We start from the raw sequence: 21,935 nt of genomic DNA on the forward strand, positions 1-21,935 counted from the left end.
GAACACCTGACCAGAGGACCAATCAAGGGACAAGATAATTTCAAATCTCTGTGGAGGGAAGCCTTTGTCTGTGTTCTTTGTTTTGAGTTCGTTCTCTTTTTGGATCTAAGAGAGGCCAGACATATTCTTCAAGTTCTCCAAGTTTCCTGAAGTATTTTCTTCTATTCAGTCTAGTGAGTATTAGAAAGGCGGACTAGTCTTATAATTTGATTTCTACATTTGCAATTGTGTGTTTGCTGAAGAAATATCTTTATTTCTGTTTGCTGTTACTTTGATTATTCTGAGAAAGGAGCGGGGGGGGAAAGCCTCTCCAGGTTTATAAGTTAGACCCTGTATTTTTGCATCCTGGTAATACAGAGATAGTGTACTTTCTTTCTTATAAAATCTTTTCTTTTTAGAACTTGATTGATTTCTTCCTTGTTTGGATTTTCAGGGGAAAGGGAGGGGGGAAAAGTGAATCCCTCTTTGTTTTGATTCAAGGAATTTGAATCCAGGTATCTCTAAGCACTAGGAGAGGGGAGAGGGGAAATGGGTTGTTTCTCTTTGTTTTGAGATTCAAGTTTGAATCTGTGTTCCCCAGGGAGAGTTTTGGGGGAACAGGGAGTGTATCAGACACTTAAAACTTGACTGATGGCAGCAAGAACCAGATCTAAACTAGGATTTTAGTTTAGAGGAGTCCATGCAGGTCCCCATCTTGTGAACTCTAAAGTTCAAAGTGGGGAATAAACCTATGACATGGTAGGCAATGGTGGGATGTATTAAGAACCAGGAGCCATTGAGAGCTATTCTTTCCCTCTAGAGCAGGGAGGCAGCCTGAGAAGAGAGGAGGGTAGAGGTATTCAGTTTCTAACAGGGTATTGTTAGAAGGAGTTTCTAGTTGGGCTAAGCTGGAGGGAATAGAGTTTTCTAACGGGCTTTGTTAGAAAGAGATTTTTTCTTTTCTTTTTTTTTCTTTCTTTCTGGCTGCTTGGACAAGCAGCTTGAGGGAAAAGAGGTAAAGTTTTCTAGGAGGCTTGTTGGAAAGGGCCCCCACTGTGAGGTACTTAGCAAGTGCTAGAAACAAGTTACAAAACCAGTTTTTCTGGGTTTTTTTTTCCCCTCAGTCAAAGAAGCACAGTTAGAAGCTGTGAGACAGCAACATCAGCAAAACACCATTTGCAAATGAAAAGTTTTGTTTTCTTTTTATTCGGTCGGGAGTAGAAAGGGGTAGGAACTTGTAAACCAAGCAACACAGTCAATTCATTGACTGCAGAGGGGTATGGCCAGCACCAGAAAGCACACAGACATGAGCACCAGTGAAACAGTTGAAAAACTCCAACTAGCCAGGCTGCAAGCAGAAGAAAAGGAGAAAGAACATCAAAGGCAGATGGAGCTACTTAAGGCAGAAATGGCCAGGGCAGAGGCTGACCACAAGAGAGAGATGGAGAAACAACAATCCAAAGAGGCTGTCCACAGGAGGGCGTTGGAGCTCCAGAGGGAGGCCCACCAGCAGGCCCTGGAATTAGAAAGGGCTACGCAGAATGTTCCAGCCAACCCCAACAACCCTTCTCCAGGCACTGTTCCCCACCCCAAGATATTTCCCACCTACAGGGCAGGTGATGACACTGAGGCCTTTTTGGAAAATTTTGAAAGAACCTGCCATGGGTACAGCATCCCTGAAGACCAGTACATGATAGAGCTGAGGCCACGGCTCAGTGGACCCTTAGCAGAAGTGGCAGCTGAAATGCCTAAGGAAAACATGAACAATTATAAACTGTTTCAAACAAAGGCCAGAATCAGGATGGTGCTAACACCTGAACATGCCCGTCGGCAGTTCAGAGCCCTAAAATGGAAACCAGATGGGTCATTCCCCAGACACGCCTACAACATTGACAAAAATTGGAATGCATGGATATCAGGAACAAAGGTTCAAAATTTTGAAGAGCTGTCACTCCTGATGAGAATGGAACAGTTCTTAGATGGTGTTCCTGAGCAAATAGAATGGTACATCCTAGATAGAGAACCCAAAACTATTACCGAGGCAGGGAGATTGGAGCCAAATGGGTGGAAATAGCAGAAAAGAAAAAAGCTGCCATCCAGGGGAGCGAATGTAACAAGGGGAAAGCTGACAATAAATCCTACCACCGGGGGCCACCCAAGACCCCAGCTACAACCCAGGGAAAGCCTCAGACTACCTACAGTCCCACCTCACCAGTCTCCAGCAACCCACCTCGGCCTAGTGACCTGTCAGCCGGACGATGTTTTAAATGTAATAAACTGGAACATATAAAGGCCAACTGCCCCAAGAACCCCAATCGAGTACAGTCCATTACACCATCATCACACCAAGGATCCCCAGGCCCAGATATCTCTCAAATACCCCCGAAGCGCAGGGAAATCTTGAGAGTGGGTGGGAAAAAGATTACCGCGTGGAGAGACACTGCGGCAAACGTGTCAGTTATCCACCAGTCCTTAGTGGACCCAAAATTCATCAACCCAGAGGTCAAAATCACAATTTCTCCATTCATGTCAAAATCTGTAAGCTTACCTACAGCTGAATTGCCTGTCCAGTACAAGGGCTGGTCAGGAAAGTGGACTTTTGCTGTCTATGACAATTATTCCATCCCCACGCTACTGGGGGAAGACTTGGCCAACCATGTAGAGCTGGCCAAGAGGGGGGGAGTGGTCACCCGCTGTCAGGCCAAACAAGCTTCCACTCCCATCCCTGTTCCTGAGCCGTCCACCAGGACCCCGTCTGTGTTACCAGAGACCCAGACAGAGGTGGTGGAACCGGATCCCATACCAACAACTACAGCAGCCATAGTACATCCAGTCCCAGAACCGGAACTGGAAGGACAACCAGCGGCAGAACCATTGCCAGCACTGACCCCAGCGCTTGCAAACCCGTCTCCAACCTCATCGCCAGAGGGCGCCAGCAGGCCTGAACTGGCAGAAGCAGCAGACAACTCTACCCAAGAGGCTCAGCCAGAGCCTGAAATATCTCCTAGTGCACCAGCGGAGAGCAGTTCACAGTCAACGGAAACAACCTCATCACCTACATCGCTTCCGGAGGGACCAAGCCCAAGTCCACAGTCTAAGGAGGAACTGGTGTCTCCAGCCTCAAGGGAACAGTTCCAGACTGAGCAGGAAGCCGATGACAGCCTTAAGAAAGCTTGGGCGGCGGCACGGAGCACCCCACCGCCTCTCAGCTCTTCTAACCAATCCCAGTTTGTTGTAGAACAAGGACTTTTATATAAGGAGATTCTTTCTGGTGGACACCAGGAAGGCCAGCATCCTCAAAAACAGTTGGTAGTTCCAACTAAGTACCAGGAAAAGCTCTTAAGCTTGGCCCATGATCATCCCAGTGGTCATTCTGGGGTGAACAGAACCAAGGACAGGTTGGGGAAGTCCTTCCACTGGGAGGGGATGGGCAAGGACGTTGCCAATTATGTCCGGTCTTGTGAGGTATGCCAAAAGGTAGGAAAGCCCCAAGACCAGGTCAAGGCCCCTCTCCAGACACTCCCCATAATTGAGGTCCCATTTCAGCGAGTAGCTGTGGATATTATGGGTCCTTTCCCAAAGAAGACCCCCAGAGGAAAGCAGTACATACTGACTTTCGTGGACTTTGCTACCAGATGGCCGGAAGCTCTAGGCAACACCAGGGCTAAAACTGTGTGCCAGGCCTTAACTGACATTTTTGCCAGGGTAGGTTGGCCCTCCAACATTCTTACAGATTCGGGAACAAATTTCCTGTCAGGGGCCATGAAAGACCTGTGGGAAGCTCATGGGGTGAATCACTTGGTTGCCACCCCATACCACCACCAAACCAATGGCCTGGTGGAAAGGTTTAATGGAACTTTAGGGGCCATGATACGTAAATTCATGAATGAACACTCCAATGATTGGGATCTAGTGTTGCAGCAGTTCCTGTTTGCCTACAGGGCTGTACCACATCCCAGTTTAGGGTTCTCACCATTCGAGCTGGTGTATGGCCACGAAGTTAAGGGGCCATTACAGCTGGTGAAGCAGCAATGGGAGGGGTTTACGCCTTCTCCAGGAACTAACATTCTGGACTTTGTAAGCAACCTACAAAGCACCCTCCGACACTCTTTGTCCCTTGCTAAAGAAAACCTAAAGGATGCTCAAGCAGAGCAAAAGGTCTGGTATGATAGACATACCAGAGAGCGTTCCTTCAAAGTAGGAGACCAGGTTATGGTCTACGCCCTTGTGTATGCCCTGGAAAAGCTATGCCCATACGTTTGGGGACGGCGGTTCCAGCTACAAACCGACCATGCTGCGCTAAAGTGGCTTCATACTGCCAAGGGAAACAACAAAAAACTTCTCCGATGGAGTTTAGCTCTCCAAGATTTTGATTTTGAAATTCAACACATTTCAGGAGCTTCCAACAAAGTAGCTGATGCACTCTCTCGTGAAAGTTTCCCACAATCAAATGGTTAAAAAGTGTTCTTGAAAAGTGAAAAATCTCGTTCTTTACATACTTAGTAGTATATGTAATAGTGCATGTGTTTTATTAATCTGTTTATTTTAAAGTTCTAAAAGGAAATCACCACCAGTGTGCCTGTATTCCTGCTGCACGGCTGGATTCTCTGCCCTGGGAAGAGACAGCAGGGGGCACAGTCTGTGCCTAGGGGCTACTAGAGGCCATTGTGGGGCCAGCCCGGGGCTCCCTGCTGGATTCACCCCCCACCCCCAACACACCCCAGAACCACCCACAGCTGGGGGGAGAGGGCTGAGGGGAGATACGGCTGGGATGATTCCACAGCCCCCACCCCCACCCCCACCCCCACCCCACTGCGGCTCAGTCCCCCTAGGACGGGGAGGGGGGACGGTTCCTTTCACAGAGACCGGCTTGTGGGCAGAGGATGGGGAGAAGGGGCTGCGCACATGTGTGGGGCTGAGTGTTTGTGTGTGTATGGGGGGTCACTGCTCCCCCTGCTGGAGGGAACAAGTCCCGCTTTCTGTGCCTGGCTCTGGTGCATGCATCTACCCAGCCAGACCTCGCATTTCCCCCTGCCCATCTGTCACTCCTCCTCCCTTTCCATCCCCAGAGCTCACCTGCCCCCTGCTGCTGGGTGATGACAACTCTGCCGGAGCCAAGGTGAGTGAGGCACAGACACCGGGGGGGGGGAGGATAGACCCCGATTCCCCTTTAGGGCCACGTTGCTTTTCACTGATCTCGCCCAATGAGGATTCTGGGGCCAAACTCGCCCCTGGGCAAAGAGCCAGTGGCCAGTCCCTGGAGCCCCTGCAGTCCAGCCACGGCCCAGGCCTTTGCCCCCGGGGTGATTCTCACCCTCCAGGATCAGCAGCATCAGGCTGCTGCAACACACCTCAGCTTGCAACCGCCGTCCCCCACCATCCCTTGCAAATGCCGTGCACCCCCTAGGGACCAGATGGGGCATTGCCCGCGCTCCCTCTGGCGCCTGACTTCTGAGCCGAGGGATCCTCTCGGGCTGCGGGGATGTGGGCTGCGATTCTGTGATCTCTTTTCCTGAGCCAGGGCTGGGCCTTGTTTTGCAGAACATCCTGGGCAGCTTCCAGGCACAGGTGGGACGTCTCTGCAAGGCGGCGCTGGAAGAGCTGAAACAGATGAACTCTCAGAATGCCGAGGGAAAGCTGCAGGTGCCAAGCCAAAATATGGGGCCTTGCTGGGTTTTTTCCCGTTAGGGGGAGGAATCGCTGCTCCTACTCAGATCTAGTCTCAGGGCGATTTATAGTGATTCAGCACCTGGAACAGGAGATAAATAAACAGCAGCACGGCCCAGAAATTCCCATGCCTGCCTCTCCAGTGGGCTCTGTGCCCAGGAAGTTGGCTCTCCTAGGTTCCTAGGCTAGACGGGACCATTGTGATCATCTAGTCTGACCTCCCAGGCAGCGATGTCAATGGCAGGAGAACTTGTCTTTCCTTTCAGGGGGATTGTGGGAAGGCAGTGGAGGGCTAGCAATCCAGGAATGGGGGGCGTGGCAGGGGCTCAGGCACTGTGACACCAACACCCCCCACGTTTGCTTGGCCAGGGCTTCTTGAACATTCTGGAGAAGCAGATAAATCTGGTCGGGCAGCAGAGCGAGAGCGTGGAGTGGAGACACCGGATCGCGACGGAGCTGATGGCCTTAGTGGAGAAGCTGCTGAGAACGCTGGGCCTGACTGTGCGTGATAGGATCAGCATCACTTCCCCCAACGGCACAGGTCAGCACCTGGCCACATGGCCCCAGTTGGGCTTTCATCGCCCGCAGTCTACGCTCCCACCCCGCTCCTCACAGTGCCCCCTGCTGGGAGATGGGAGCTCCCCCCCACAGCCAGTGCTCCCGCCCTGCTCCCCACAGCGCCCCCTGCTGGGAGACAGCAGCTCCCCCCAGCCAGTGCTCCCCACAGCGCCCCCTGCTGGGAGAGTCTGGGACTGGAGTAGCTTGGGAACTCCCCCCACAGCCAGGAAAGCACCTTGCCTAGCTACAGGCTTCCTCTCCATGTTCTCTGGTGTGAGCCCTGGCTGGCATTGTGGTTGCAGAGCTGGGGCTGGTGGTCAGGCAGGCTGGGAACCAGAGCCAGGAGACCGTGACTCTGCAGCAGAGCAAGACGCAAATGGAATTAAAGTGGGCCGGAGCCCCAGGGCAGAAAAATGAAGGTATGTGGTCATCCCCTGGGCTGGGGTGTGTATAGCGATGGGCACGGCCAGGGCATTGGGAGCAGCAGCACAGCCCCCCCGGTGCCAGGCTGAGGTGTGTAGGGGGGTGGGGCATGCCCAGGGCATTGGGGGTAGCACCCCCAGCAGCACAGTGCCCCCTGGCACCAGTCTGCCCCAAGGCCCCTCCCGTCCCCCATTTCATCCCTCTCCTCTGTCACTCGCAGGCTTCACGCTGGCCGGGCTGCTGACATACCAGGGGATGAGCCCCATCCTGGACGGTGCTGGGCGGGTGGAGGCGCCCGAGTGGGACAAGATCGGCCGGACGGGGAAGGGGGCGCATGAGTCGGGGCGGCCCAGCTACCATGTGCTGTCTCCAGTGGTGGCAGCCTTCATCAGTGACCCAAACCCCCAGGCACTCAGCCTCTCCGTCAGCATCCGCTTCAGCCACCCGGTGCCGGTGAGCCCCTGGGCTGGACATGGGGGGAGAAGAGCCTGGGGCACTGTGGGGCAGAGCCTGGGCCCATCTCTAGTAACACCCTCCACCCCGGGCAACAGGTGAATCCACCTCCCACCCAGGGACAAACTGATGCTCTGTGCCCCCAGCCCAGCCCAGCCCCACTACACTCCCCCAATCTGCCCTCTCAGGGCCTGGGGAGTCCTGCCCCCTGTGCGCCTCCAACCAGTCCCCCACCTTGCTCCTGCCACCCATGCACCAAGCGTCTCTCTGTCCCCAGGAGAACAAGACCGACCTGCACCTCCTCTGCGCCTACTGGAAGCCTGGCAGCAGGCACTGGGCCACCGACGGCTGCACCCTGCAGAAGTTGAACGCCACCATCACCCGCTGCCAGTGCAACCACCTGACCAGCTTCGCCGTGCTCATGGCCTTCTACGAGCTGGAGGTAGGCGCGGCCCTCGCTGGGGCCTCGGGGCTGGGCTGGTTCTGCTCATCCCCTCAATCCTCCCCTGTGGAGCAGGAGTCACTCCAGATTCATTCCCCACCAACAGGCGGGGCCCTGGATCTGATCAGGGGCACAACGGAGACTCCCCAAGTAGCAGCGACCAATGTGCCTGGCCAGGAAGTTGGGTAAGGGGGGACCAGGCCGCGCTCCACAACAGCTCAGGAGCCTTCTGCCCTGCAGCCCTTCCCCGCCCCCCATCAGGTGCACTTGCTGGGTGGGGTTTGGCTGTAGGGGCCAGAGCAGGGGGAGCAAGAGGGGAGTGTGGCAGTTTAATCCAGGGAGGGCGAGGGCCTGTTCTGCCCATGTTGGAGCCGGGGGGAGAAGAGAAATCAGGCCCCCGCCCTCCCTGGATTCATTCCTGCTCCATTGAGAGCAGAACGTCCTGGCTCCATTTGGAAAGGGCCAGGGCTGAGAATCCACCACGCCCCCGGGGAAGCTGTTCCGGGGTTAATTTACCCTCCCTGCCCATTTCCAGTGTGACGGTCTCGCTTCCAGCCCTTTGGCTGCTAGACAGAAGAGCCCATTATCACAGTCCCTATTGTCAAAGTTAGAATCAAGACTCACAATTTGTCAGACCACTCTGTTTTTATTAGCGCAGCGCTCCGCCAATAACATTCAGATAATGTGAGTGGCCATGCAAGACCCACACAGTCTTATTTATACAGATAAAAGAGCGGGAATTAAACAAAGGGACAAAGAGAGAAAAACAGCAAAATTCACCTGGGGCATAGCATGCATATCCTACTTCCTTACTAACTCCTATTGATCTAAGGCTAATGCTTCACCAATTGCCCTTAAACAGTGCAATTGTTCTATGTTAATGTCTGTATTCTTGACACCTGGACTCCAGCATTCCAGTGATTTTCCTTAAAGGTACAGACAGCATTTCTTTAATCCTATCTATTTTTGTAATATAATTCATTCTACTTTCACAATCCCTCCTTTTGGTCACGCTTCGCCATGACCAACGATGGACTGGGTTCCACATATTAACCGTTCTTTATCTTTTTGTTCATCAGCGATATTTAAAATCATCATATTAGCACTCTGTTTTGGGGCAGTCGCCTCGGTGGCATATTTTACACAATTTTGGATACAACAGGAGATTAACTGAAAACATACAAAAATCACTAGGATTCCAAACAGGATAGTCAGGGCTCCCTGAAACAACCAGTTTCCTAGGCCAGAGAAATTGAACAGGTTGCTTAGCCACTTCCATAAACAACTCGGCTCTTCATGGGGAAGATATGCGATTTGTTCTAAGTGGCTAGCGCGATCTATTACCTCATTGGTATTGTCAGGTATATACACACAACATTCTTTTCCAATGAGTGCACAGGTCCCTCCTTTGGCCGCCAGCACTATGTCCAATGCCTGACGGTTTTGAAGGGCCACCTGTCGGATCGCCTCTGTTTCTTTGGCCAGAGTTTTTAAACTGTCTCCGGTTTCATTTGCCATTATTTCAACTACTGCTTGTAACCTCAGAAGCCTTTTTGCATGGTGTATTACTCCCCCAAGTGGATAAGGGAACCGCCAATGGCATCTTCCCAGGTTAAGGGGCTTATGTTATTTAAGGGCATCTGGTAAGTCCCTTCTTTTTCGCCTGAAATTACGGAGGCGTTCTCGTGGGAAGGAACCTAGCACTCGGAATTGTGGGAAGAGTTGGGCGGGATAACAGATACCTGACCAGTTAGCTGGTAATGCAGTATAAGCTTTGGTTCCACAAACCCAATGATGGCCTATTAAGGCCGGGAAGGGTCGATTGCATCCATTTATTACATAGGTGTCTGTAAATGAGGAGTAATATCCTCCAAAGGGAACAGGGTAATCCTCCTTACGAGGAGTGGTAGTGTTTGTATGGCATTGAAAGATTGTATTATTTTTACTAAGATTACTGTAAGGGGAACATGAGATTGATTTTTTTTGTTTGATCCCAGGTTGAGAAAAAATTCATATCCCCATATCCGGCCCGCCACTCTTTAGTTTTGTTTGAATAATCCCATACACCATTGGCCATGATATGCTGAAGGCAACGGCTTTTTCCCAGATCCAGCCCTGTCCCATTACACACCCAACACCAGTGACCCTTTCCCTCCACCACACTTATCCAGTTAGATACACTTATTCCCACTGCTTCCCAAGTGTCATTGCTGTTCCATGTTTTGTTAAACGGACGAGGTCCTCCAGTGAGATCTGGGGAATTGAGTGGGATAGCCAGGACAGGAATACCAGCTTGAGAATGGGCTGGGATGTGGCTGCAGACCCAGCATTTAGAAATATTAAGGGTCTGAGCTATCCACACTTGCTGCTGGATAAAAGAATTGTCATTGTGGGCTCCCCAGACCTTAAGACACCAGCAGCTGAGGAACAGGTGCCACCAGAGGCGCATGTTGGAGGCAAGGCCCTTCTGGTTCTGACAACCTCAACTGAGGGAACCGCAGTCACGGTTTTACATCCACCAGGTAGCAGGCGCTAGGCTCACTACTGCTTCTTTTGGTGGGCCTTGCTTTAGGTTGTCGTCTGCTTCTGGCAACCCTTACGAGAGTGTAGATTGTAAGGTATTGCAGGCTGTTTCTCTACGTCTTCTTCTGGAGTCAAAATTGACTCTGCGCTGTCCTGAGGTGATGATTGGTTCACCGGGGAGGGTGTCTTCTTACACTGCGAAGCATGTATCCACGCTGCGATGCCAGATAGTTTAACAGCCGTCTGGGTAGTAAGCAGTACCTGATGAGGACCCTTCCACCGGGGTTCCAAGGCGTGTTTTCGATGATGGTGCCGTACGTAGACCCAGTCACCTGGCTCGAGGTTGTGGCAAGCGTTGGAGGTGGGTTCCGTCGGCCAGGCGGCTCGAACCTGTGAATGGAAGTGACTTACAGCTTGCATTAATCCCTTGCAGTATTGAAGGAGCGTACTGTGGGTCAAGTTCAAGTCTGGGACTGGAGTAATGGTAGCCACAGCTCGCATAGGGCGTCCCATAACAATTTCAAAGGGACTCAGTTTATGTCTTTGGGATGGAGTGGATCGCATTTCCATAAGGGCTAGTGGTAAAGCTGCTGGCCAGCTTAACCCTGTGGAGTCACAAATCTTAGCAAGCTTATTCTTAAGTACACCATTTCGCCTTTCCACAGCACCTGTACTTTATGGGTGGTAGGGACAGTGCAGCAGGTGTGTGATATGTAATATACGATCCAGGTGTTGAACAATTTGTCCAGTAAAATGTGTACCCCGGTCACTGGACAGAGTGGCAGGAATTCCCTTGGCAGGCATAATATGATTTAACAAACATTTAGCAACAGACAGTGAATCAGCCTTGTGACAAGGAAAGGCTTCAATCCAACCAGAAAATAAACATACCATAACCAAAATGAATTCATATCATTGGCACTTGGGCATTTGTACAAAATCAAGTTGCCAGTGCAAGAAGGGTGCTTGGGGCAGGCCCTGGAATCCCTGAGCCACTTTTACAGGTTTACCAAAATTGTGGCTTTGACAAGTGGTACAGGCGGCACAGTGGCGGGCTGCAAACGAGCTGAAATGGGGGGCCCACCATCCCACCTTAGCTACAGCAGAGACCATCCCCTCCTTTCCGACATGCGAAACACCGTAAAGCAGGGCGGCCAGAGACGAGTAGAGTGAAAAGGGAGCCACAAAGGCACCAGTAGGCGAACGCCAAAGAGAATCAGGATGCAGAGAGCAACCCTGGGCAACCCAGGAGTCTTTTTCGGCTTCTGGGGCAGAATCCTGGAGCAGGGTGAGGTCAGTGAGGGACGGCGGTGCTATAGAAACAGAAAGGGAACCTAGAAATGCATCTGGGGAAGGTTCTATGGCAGCAGCATGTTTAGCAGAGGCATCAGCAAATGCGTTACCCTTAGCAACATCAGTATCTGCCGTCGAGTGGCCAGGGCACTTAACAATAGCTAGGGCAGAGGGAAGTAAAACTGCATACAGGAGAGCAGCAATGTAGGGGCCGTTTTTGATGGGGGTACTGGCGGAGGTAAGGAAACCCCGAGCTTGCCACAGGGTGCCAAAGTCATGTACAACCCCAAAAGCATAGCGGGAGTCAGTGTAAATGGTGGCGGAGCGTCCCTCCGCCAAAAAGCAGGCACGAGTGAGGGCGACTAATTCAGCAACTTGTGCTGAGGTTACAGAAGGTAAAGGCGCGGCTTCGAGGGTTTCAGAGAGTGACACAACAGCGTATCCTGCAAGGAGACGACCTTGGCTGTCTCGAAAACAGGAACCATTAGTAAACAAAACAAGGTCAGAGTTAGGGAGAGGGACATCAGAAAGGTCAGGGCGCGGGAGTTCCTGGAGAGGTTTTGCAAGGGAGGCATATTGGGGAATCCATTGCCTGCAAAATCCAGCCATGCCCAAAAATTTTCGGACCTGGCGTGGGGAGCAGGGTCGGGGAAAGCTAAGGATAGCCTGGACACGGGTGGGAGAGAGCATACGGGAACCCTGGGAGAGAAGAAAACCAAGGTATGTGACAGAGGCTTGACAGAGCTGTAGTTTAGAGCGAGAAGCCTTGTGTCCTTTGTTTGCTAAGGCAGTAAGGAGCACTAAAGAATCAGTTTTTGAGGCAGATAACGAGGGGGAACAGAGGAGTAGATCATCCACATATTGGACTAGAGTGGACCCGGATGGGAAAACAAGGTTAGCTAGGTCTCGGGCTAATGCCTGGGAAAAGTAAGATGGGCTTTCCGTATACCCCTGGGGAAGCGTGGTCCATGTATATTGCTGTCCCTTGTAAGAAAAGGCAAAGAGGTACTGGGAGTCAGGGTGAACCGGAACAGAAAAGAAAGCAGAACACAAATCAACAACAGTAAAATGAGTTGCAGCTGGTGGGATAGAAGCCAGAATCGTTGCTGGGTTTGGGACAACAGGAAAGGCGGGTATGACAATACGATGAATGGCTCGGAGGTCCTGAACAAATCGCCATGATTTGCCATCAGCTTTTCGAACTGGGAGGATAGGGGTGTTACAGGGACTGGAGCAGGGAACAATAATGCTTTGCTCCCGCAGGGCGGTTATAACCGGAGCAATGCCAGCCTCTGCCTCAGGGTTTAAAGGGTATTGAGAAAGGCGAGGCAGGGGTTTGGAGGAGTCCACAGTAATGCAGACGGGGTCAGTGTTTAAGCGGCCCACCTCAGAGGGATGGGTTGGCCACAGAGAGGATGGGACCTGCGAAATTAGGTGTTCAAGGGATGGGACCAGTGGGCAACAAGGGACTGGAATGGAAAGGGAAGTTTCAGATAGAAGGGAGGCTACAGAATCACTCAGAGAGGACTGGGGAATTTGTAAATAGACCCCATCCGGGGAACAGTATATGGTGCAGCCAAGCTTACATAACAGATCCCGACCCAGAAGGTTTACCGGAGTGGAATCAGAGAGAAGGAAGGCATGATCCGCAGAAAGGGGACCAACCTGGACTGGTAGAGGTTTTGAAAGGGGATAAGAGGTTGGGACTCCCGTAATGCCCACAGCGGACACAGTTTTTCCGGAGCGGGGAACCGCAGGCAGATCAGTAGTACAAACTGCAGAGAGTGAAGCTCCCGTATCAACAAGGAAAGGGAGAGAAAGATCATTGATAGTTAACACACACTCACCCGTAGGAGTGAGTGGTAGTAAAGGAGTTAAAATTTCCTGAGCTTCCCCGGCATCCCATCATTGCTGTGAGACAAAGTAATGCTGGGGACTGACTGGCTGTGCTGGCAGGGGGTCTAGCTGGTTATTTACAGAATTACCAGGCCGGCTGGGACATTTGTTCTTCCAATGTCCGGGTTGTTTACAGTAATTACAAACATCCCCATAACCCGAAAAACCAGTTCCTTTGCCCCTCCCTCGACCACGTCCCCGTCCCTGGTATTTTCCCCGTCCCCGGAACTGTTTGCCCTGCCCTGAATAATGCTGTATTTGCAGGGCCATTAACTGTTGAGCTGATTGTTCCTCCTTTCCCTTTAAAGTACGTTGGCAGTGCTCTGCCACTGTTTGCAATTTGTCCATGGTTTCAGTCTCCCACCCAACACTTATTCGTTTTAGCATATTGCCAATAGCAGGCAGGAGGCCATTAACAAACGCACTAGCCAGGGCGCCCTGTCCATTTCTATCTGGCTGTTGTATACCAGAATGTTGCAGAAAAATGTCAGTTAGCCGAGTGCGATAGTCGCCCGGGTTCTCTCCCTGTCGTTGCTTACAGCCATTTATGACCATCCAGTTGGTTTTAGGAGTCCATACCTGAGGGATGGCTTCAAATAGATTTTTAGCTCGCTCTTTACACTTTTTCCGGTAATCAGCATTAGGACCAGTGTCTGGTAAAGTAGAGTGACGGTCAGCAGCGAGCCAATTTGCTGCTGTGAGCCATTTTTCATGCTCACTTGGGGCTGCTACAAGTAGCTTGCACAGCTGCAGGAGGTCTGCCTCAGAGGGTTCATAGGTGTCACATACTAACAAAAATTCCTCTGCAAATTTGGTAGGATTTTCCCGGGGCTTTGGAAAGCCTTTTACAATTGAAAGGAGCTCTGTGCAAGTCCAGGGTTTATAGCTCCAAGTGGGACCCCCTTCTCGGCCCCCAGTATGCAGGATTCGGAGGGGAGCCTGGACATTTTTAAGGCCCAAGCGCGAGCTTTTACGGGGCAGAGTGGGTTCAGAGGAATGGGCCTCGGCCGAATTGGATGATCCAGACAGGTCTGACCTGGAGATCTCTGGGAATTGTTCATGAGCTGAGAAATCTGGTGACAGTTGTTCCTGAGCTGGGGCCGAGGGTGGCTGTCTATTGATCCGACGCAAGGCTGCCAGGCCAATTAATGCGTCTTCCTCATCATCGTCCCCGGAATCTAGCAAGGGGTTTTCTTCGTCTTTTCCCACCCGGGGACAGGAGTATGAAGGGGGGTCTGCTTGGAGAACTGGATAAAGGGGAGCGCTCGGTCTAGTGGTGGGAGAGGAGGTTTCCAATAAAGCTTTTAACTTATCATTTGAATCTTTGAGAGAGGCGAGTTTCGATTCTGTCCATCTACGATTTGCCTCTTCCCACCATTGCATGAAACAGTCAACCTCTCCTTTTGCCAATTTAGTTTTAGATTGGCCGAGTTTGTCTTTTAAGACGTTTACTCGGTCCTTGTCCCAAGATCCTAACAGTGGCCACTGAGTTTTGGGATCTCCCTGAGTTAGCCTAGACCATTTTTCCAGAAATTTACAGGAGTCCGGACCCTTCCTAAAATGCATAAAATGAGCCAGGGTTCCTTTAGGGAACTGTCCCGACTTAGACGTCTGGTTACCCATACAGGAGGACTTTACACACCAATCACACAAGAAGGAAATTCGGGTTCGTCAGAGCGATGCCCGGTGCCACACACAAAAGGAGCCCACAGGCTACTGCCTCAATCGCCCTTGCTTTCACACCAGGGGCTTTGCAAGGTGCGGTGCGGCTGCGATTGTGCAGATTTCACTCACTCAGACCGCGGGGACAGGAACCCCTTGGTTGGCCAATCCCCGGACGGAGACGGCACCCAGACTCAAACACTCCACAGAGAGGATGGATAGACACAGAGACAGGACAGTCCTCAGTCCGGACAAAACACAGATATAATTACCTGACCAGATTCCTGATGCCAGATCCTGGGATCCCTACCAGAACAGAGTGGGAACCAACAGGTTCGATGGCGTAGACTTCACTGTGGTTGTGCACCCTTCCGTTCAGAAGGAGGACCGCTTGGGCCAAATGCCCAGCTGCCGGCTGCCACGGTCGTCCCACAAAACGGTCAGGGATCACACAGCCCCAGTGAAGATGGTTGCCATCTCGGTGGAACCTCCAAATTGTCAAAGTTAGAATCAAGACTCACAATTTGTCAGACCACTCTGTTTTTATTAGCGCAGCGCTCCGCCAATAACATTCAGATAATGTGAGTGGCCATGCAAGACCCACACAGTCTTATTTATACAGATAAAAGAGCGGGAATCAAACAAAGGGACAAAGAGAGAAAAACAGCAAAATTCACCTGGGGCATAGCATGCATATCGTACTTCCTTACTAACTCCTATTGATCTAAGGCTAATGCTTCACCAATTGCCCTTAAACGGTGCAATTGTTCTATGTTAATGTCTGTATTCCTGACACCTGGACTCCAGCATTCCAGTGATTTTCCTTAAAGGTACAGACAGCATTTCTTTAATCCTATCTATTTTTGTAATATAATTCATTCTACTTTCACACTATAGACTGACCAAGTCACCCCTTCCCTGTCTCTCTGCTAATCCCACTGAGCTCCTGGAGTCTGTCACTACCGGGCAGGTTTGCAAATCCTTTCACCGTCCTCACGGGCCTTCCTATTATTAATGAAATAATCTTATTTATCATTAATGATCATTAGTACACAAGGAGACTTCAAACATTAAAGTTCAGCACCTGCTTTACCAGGGTGCCGATTCAGAATTCTTTCCCACACCCCAAGCAGGAGCTCCTAAACCTCTTGGGTTCTTTTAGTAAAAGCCCGGTTTAAAGTGCCCACTTTCATTTCCTTTGACTTTGTCTCATTCCTCCCGGCTTGTCCTCTCTGTTAACCCCTGGAGCGCTCTGCTAACGAGATGACGCACAACTAAAAAACACAACCCTGATTTGTTTACATCTACACACACACTAGATAGATAGAAACCAGCTTTTTAACACTAGCAGTAGCAATCTGTTGGGTACATTTGTTTGTTTTTTGTTTGTTTTTACTAACCACTTTAATATGGAATTTTATGTTATTTCTTTGTATTCTTTTTTATTTCTTTTTTTCCAATAAATCCGGGGTTTGGATTCTTCTTATTTTTAAAAGCAGCAAAGAGTCCTGTGGCACCTTATAGACTAACAGACGTATTGGAGCATGAGCTTTCGTGGCATCCGACGAAGTGGGTATTCACCCACGAAAGCTCATGCTCCAATACGTCTGTTAGTCTATAAGGTGCCACAGGACTCTTTGCTGCTTTTACAGATCCAGACTAACACGGCTACCCCTCTGATTCTTATTTTTAAAAATTCTTCTTATTTTTTTCCCCTACCTATTAAAAGAAATTAAATTAAGCAAAAGCTGCACTCATGGTCTTTAACTTGATCTGTTATTTCCAGAAGGGGAGGGGATGCAATCGATTTTATATATTTATTTTTAATTTGACCATCTCGGCCCTTTGTGGAGATTTCTAGTTTAACGTAAGTACCAGGAAGGGCAGGGAGAAAACGAGGTTTTTCCAACAAGCATTGCAGCTGTCAGAGGCAGCAGTAGGAAGCCAGTAAATTAACAAATTGATAATTGCTCAAGAAACAACAGCAGAAATAAATTAAACAAATAAGACAGGAGACTAAGGGGGGATATGATAGAGGTATATAATCATGAGTGATGTGGAGAAAGTAAATAAGGAAAAGTTATTCAGTTGTTCCCATAATACAAGTACTAGGGGCCACCAAATGAAATTAATGGGCAGCAGGTTTAAAACAAATAAAAGGAAGTTCTTCTTCACGCAGCGCACAGTCAACTTGTGGAACTCTTGCCTGAGGAGGTTGTGAAGGCTAGGACTAGAACAGGGTTTAAAAGAGAACTGGATAAATTCATGGAGGTTAAGTCCATTAGTGGCTATTAGCCAGGTTGTGTGAGGAATGGTGTCCCTAGCCTCTGTTTGTCAGAGGGTGGAGGTGGATGGCAGGAGAGAGATCACTTGATCATAACCTGTTAGGTTCACTCCCTCTGGGGCACCTGGCATTGGCCACTGTCGGAAGACAGATACTGGGCTGGATGGACCTTTGGTCTGACCCAGTATGGCCATTCTTATGTTCTTGTGTTCTTATGGGGTAAACCCAGATCTGGAGCTAGGGGTAAATCCAGGCCAATGCTCTGAGGGTCGAGGGAGAGCTGCACTGGGGGATGCAATCAGAGGGGGTGTGTGGTGCATGTGCTATCATATCGCCCCTTAGGCTCCTTAGGCTCCTCTTTTCCAAGCTGAAGAGTCCCAGCCTCTTTAATCTCTCCTCATATGGGACCCGTTCCAAACCCCTAATCATTTTAGTTGCCCTTCTCTGAACCTTTTCTCATGTCACTATACCTTTTTTGAGATGAGGAGACCACATCTGTACGCAGTATTCGAGATGTGGGCATACCATAGATTTGTATAAGGGCAAGAAGATATTCTCCATCTTATTCTCTATCCCTTTTTAAATTATTCCTAACATCCTGTTTGCTTTTTTGACCGCCTCTGCACACTGCGTGGATGTCTTCAGAGAACTATCCATGATGACTCCAAGATCTTTTTCCTGATTAGTTGTAGCTAAATTAGCCCCCACCATATTGTATGCATAGTTGGAGTTATTTTTTTTCCAATGTGCATTACTTTATATTTACCCATATTAAATTTCATTTGCCATTTTGTTGTCCAATCACTTAGTTTTGTGAGATCTTTTTGAAGTTCTTCACAGTCTGCTTTGGTCTTAACTATCTTGAGCAATTTAGTATCATCTGCAAACTTTGCCACCTCACTGTTTACCCCTTTCTCCAGATCATTTATGAATAAGTTGAATAGAATTGGTCCTAGGACTGACCCTTTGGGAACACCACTAGTTACCCCTCTCCATTCTGAAAATTTACCATTTATTCCTACCTTTTGTTCCCTGTCTTTTAACCAGTTCTCAGTCCATGAGAGGATCTTCCCTCTTATCCCAAGACAACTTAATTTACGTAAGAGCCTTCGGTAAGGGCTTTCTGGAAATCTAAGTACACTATGTCCACTGGATCCCCCTTGTCCACATGTTTGTTGACCCCTTCAAAGAACTCTAATAGATTAGTAAGACACAATTTCCCTTTCGAGAAGCCATGTTGACTTTTGCCCAACAATTTATGTTCTTCTATGTGTCTGATAATTTTATTCTTTACTATTGTTTCAACTAATTTGCCCGGCACTGACGTTAGACTTACTGGTCTGTAACTTCCAGGATCATCTCTAGAGCCCTTTTTAAATATTGGTGTAACATTAGCTGTCTTTCAGTTATTGGGTACAGTAGCTGATTTAATGGACAGTTTACAAACCATAGTTAATAGTTTTGCAATTTCACATTTGAGTTCTTTCAGAACTGGTGAATGCCATCTGGTCCCGGTGACTTGTTGCTGTTTAGTTTATCAATTAATTCCAACACCTCCTCTAGTGACACTTCAATTTGTGACAGTTCCTCAGATTTGTCACCTGCAAAAGATGGCTCAGGTTTGGGAATCTCCCTAACATCCTGCACCCTCTAGTGGTGTTTGTCTGTGTCTAAATGCACATGCCCTCTAGTGGTGTGAGTGCACGTTTGTGTTTGTCCACCCACATGCGCCCTCTAGTGTTCAGAAATGTTGTTGTTCATCAGAGGTGCTATACTGCTAACAGTTAATGGGGATTCTCCTTCAGCTCATCTGTCAGTGACCTGAATTTTTCAGGCAGCAGGATCCCTGACCTGTCAGACATTTCTGAGCAGCTGCCAGATGCAACATAGAGACAGTCTAGGAAGCCGTGGGCTTGTGACAATGTTGTTCCCTGGCATCTGTAATGGAGGGACGGGGGAGCAGGAGTGAAGAAGGAAGGACAAAGGGTTCTAGCCCCAGTTAGCTTCAGGTCCCAGTGGGGCCCCAAGTCAGCCACAGTGGACCCCCCTTTGTATAGGGCTCCCCCTCTGAGAGCACTTCATCCCCATTCGCTGGGAGAGGCTGTGATGCCCGATGCTCCCTGGGAACACACAGGGGACGTGGCACCTGAACCCCTGGACTCCTCACTCCCAGGGATTTTCCTTTCCTGTCCCCAGGAAGCGACTCTCAGTTTCAACATCATCACCTACATGGGACTGACCCTCTCCCTGCTGTGCCTCTTCCTCGCCATCCTCACCTTCCTCCTGTGCCGCTCCATCCGCAACGTCAGCACCTCCCTCCACCTGCAGCTCTGCCTCTGCCTCTTCCTGGCCGATCTGCTCTTCCTCACCGTGGTGACCCACCCCGGCAGTCAGGTACGGCCTGATTCTCCCCTGCTCTGTGCCTCCACTCGCAGGGCTGGGGTGTGTGGCTTTGAACCCCTTTGTGCTCCCTGGATTCTGGGCTGTGCAGGACACTGGGGGGATTCCCAGGGGGCTGTTTCCACCCCGTTAGGTCCCTTCAGACTGGGCACAGTGCTCTGAGTGTCCCCAACCCCTGGAGTTCAGCCAGTTCTATCCCTATGTCACAGTCTCCCTGTGTCTCGATTACTCTCCTACGTGACTTGCCCATGGTCACCCAGGGACTCTGTGGCAGGGCTGGGAACAGAACCTGGATCCCCTGAGCCCTGCTCTAACCACTAATCTCTGCTCCCTTCCTGCATCAGCAATGTGCACCCGCAGGACCCTCCATAGACCGAGGAACCTGCCGTCTCTGGGTCACGGAGCGCTATACCTGGAGAGCTGTGCTAGCAGGAATCCCGGTGTGACCCCCCCGGCAGGTCTCCCCATACTTAGCATTTCCCTTCCCCACCGCAGTGCCCCTGGGCTCTCTGTCTCCCCCAGGTGGCGTGTGCTGTCATTGCTGGCCTCCTGCACTACCTCTTCCTGGCCTGCTTCAGCTGGATGTTCCTGGAGGGGCTGCACCTCTTCCTCACCATCTGGAACCTGCAGGTTGTGAATTACACCAGCGCCAGCCGGTTCAAGAAGAGATTCATGTATCCGTTCGGCTACGGATTCCCAGCCCTGGTGGTGGCTATTTCTGCAGCGGTGAATCCTGGTGGCTACGGAACTTCCAAACAGTACGTGCAGCGCCCGTCCCTAAGGGGAGCTGGGATGTGGCTTCCATGTGCTTGTGCGGCTCACCCCAGGTCTGACTTGAACCTAGATTTCCCGGCTCGCCCTGCCTGGGAGCTGAAAGTCCCCCTGGGACCCTTCCCATCCCCAGGGCCACTAAGCTGCCCCAAGCACTGCAGTTGGTGTAAATCAGGACAGCTCCACTTCCTTCAGTGCAGCTAGGCCAATGTCCATCCTCTGCATGTCTGGCCCTCCATCAATACTGCGCCCACCCACCTGAATGGGTCATGTGAGGAGGTGGAAGAGGAAGTGGTGGTTGAAAACAGGAGATGCTGAGGTAGATGGAGAGGGCTATTTGCCTGCTACCTGCAAGAGAGTCGGCCATGTCACAGGCAGGCTGAGATCCATCTCGCTTTTGAGAGCCAGCTGCCCTGTGACATCCCCTCTCTGCCCCGGGGCTGAAAAAGGGCAGTAATTCCATTAAACTCACCTTCTTCTTCCTCCCTCCCTGTAGCTGCTGGCTCAGCCTGGACAGAGGCTTTCATTGGAGCTTCCTGGGACCAGTCTGTGCCATAATCCTGGTGGGTACCTCACAGAACCACAAGGCCCCATTCTCCTCTCACCTCTGTGACCCCATTGATTTCAGTGAAGCAGGGAGGGAAACGTGGCCCATAAAACACAAGGAAAGACCCAGTTAGGTCCCACCTGGCTCATCTGCTGTGGTCAGTCCCGGGATGAGTCCCTGTGCTGTATCTCCAGGCCTACAGCCGTTACTCGGGCCCAGCTCCCAGGGACGTCAGTAGGAGTTTTGCCAAGTGAAGACAGAAGAGTTTGGTCTAGTCGAGTTAAGGACCCAAGGAACGAGAAAGGGAGAGGGCTCCACTCTGCAGTGGTTTTTGTAGGGGGGGAAACAAATGTCCCTCCATATTTCTCCCTACCCCTGGGGAAGTTGGTGGGGGGGCAATTTGTTACAGCCTGGAAGTGGCAGGAAATATTCTAGAGGCAGGATCTGGAATCTCTGAGCCAGATCCTGCTCTCAGTTACATCAGTGTAAACCCAAAATTACTCCTGACTGCACTGGAGAGGCTCCATATTGAATTCTGAGCAGCATCTGGCCTCTCTGATCCCACTGATCCATCTCAGCCTTGGCTGTGCTGCCAGCTCCACACATTGGGAGGGACCGAAAGCTGCCAGGGGATATTACAGGTGAGGGGATGATTCCCACCGCAAATGAGCAGTCCCCGGTTCTGCAGTGTTCGGCGCGGTCCCCTGGGATCGTTCTCTGCCTCGGCTGGAGTCACCAGCCCCGGATGGGATGTTTTACAGGAAATATTTCCCACTCTTCCCACAGATAAATATAACGTTCTTTGCCCTGACCCTGTGGATCCTGAGAAACAGACTCTCCTCTCTCAATGCAGATGTGTCCACCCTCAGAGACCACAGGTGAGAAGGCAACAAAACAATCCTGGAGGATCAGATGCCTTGGATTGGAGAGTCCTTGGCACCGGAGGGTGCGGGGGATTGCAGGAGGGGAACAGCATATCTAGGATCCATGGGAACGAATTCCCAGTGTGTTTGCATTGAGAGTAACTCTGTCCCACA

The 21,935-nt window shown here is 50.6% G+C and overlaps 2 protein-coding genes across 3 annotated transcripts in view; one reads left to right on the top strand and one right to left on the bottom strand.

Moving 5' to 3' along the window:
- Nucleotides 1–21,935, bottom strand: part of LOC120391382 (adhesion G protein-coupled receptor E5-like) — a 1,047,477-nt gene that overhangs the window by 353,923 nt on the left and 671,619 nt on the right. The gene's annotated exons all lie outside the window — the stretch shown is intronic.
- LOC120391373 (adhesion G protein-coupled receptor E3-like) overlaps nucleotides 1–21,935 on the top strand; it is a 125,953-nt gene that overhangs the window by 102,913 nt on the left and 1,105 nt on the right. The window contains exons 16-17 of the mRNA XM_039514990.1: nucleotides 20,848–20,914; nucleotides 21,685–21,776. Coding sequence (XP_039370924.1) covers nucleotides 20,848–20,914; nucleotides 21,685–21,776 — 159 coding nt within the window. The remainder of the gene's footprint in view (nucleotides 1–20,847; nucleotides 20,915–21,684; nucleotides 21,777–21,935) is intronic.

Source organism: Mauremys reevesii, linkage group 25, assembly GCF_016161935.1.
Source record: "Mauremys reevesii isolate NIE-2019 linkage group 25, ASM1616193v1, whole genome shotgun sequence".
Taxonomy (NCBI): domain Eukaryota; kingdom Metazoa; phylum Chordata; order Testudines; family Geoemydidae; genus Mauremys; species Mauremys reevesii.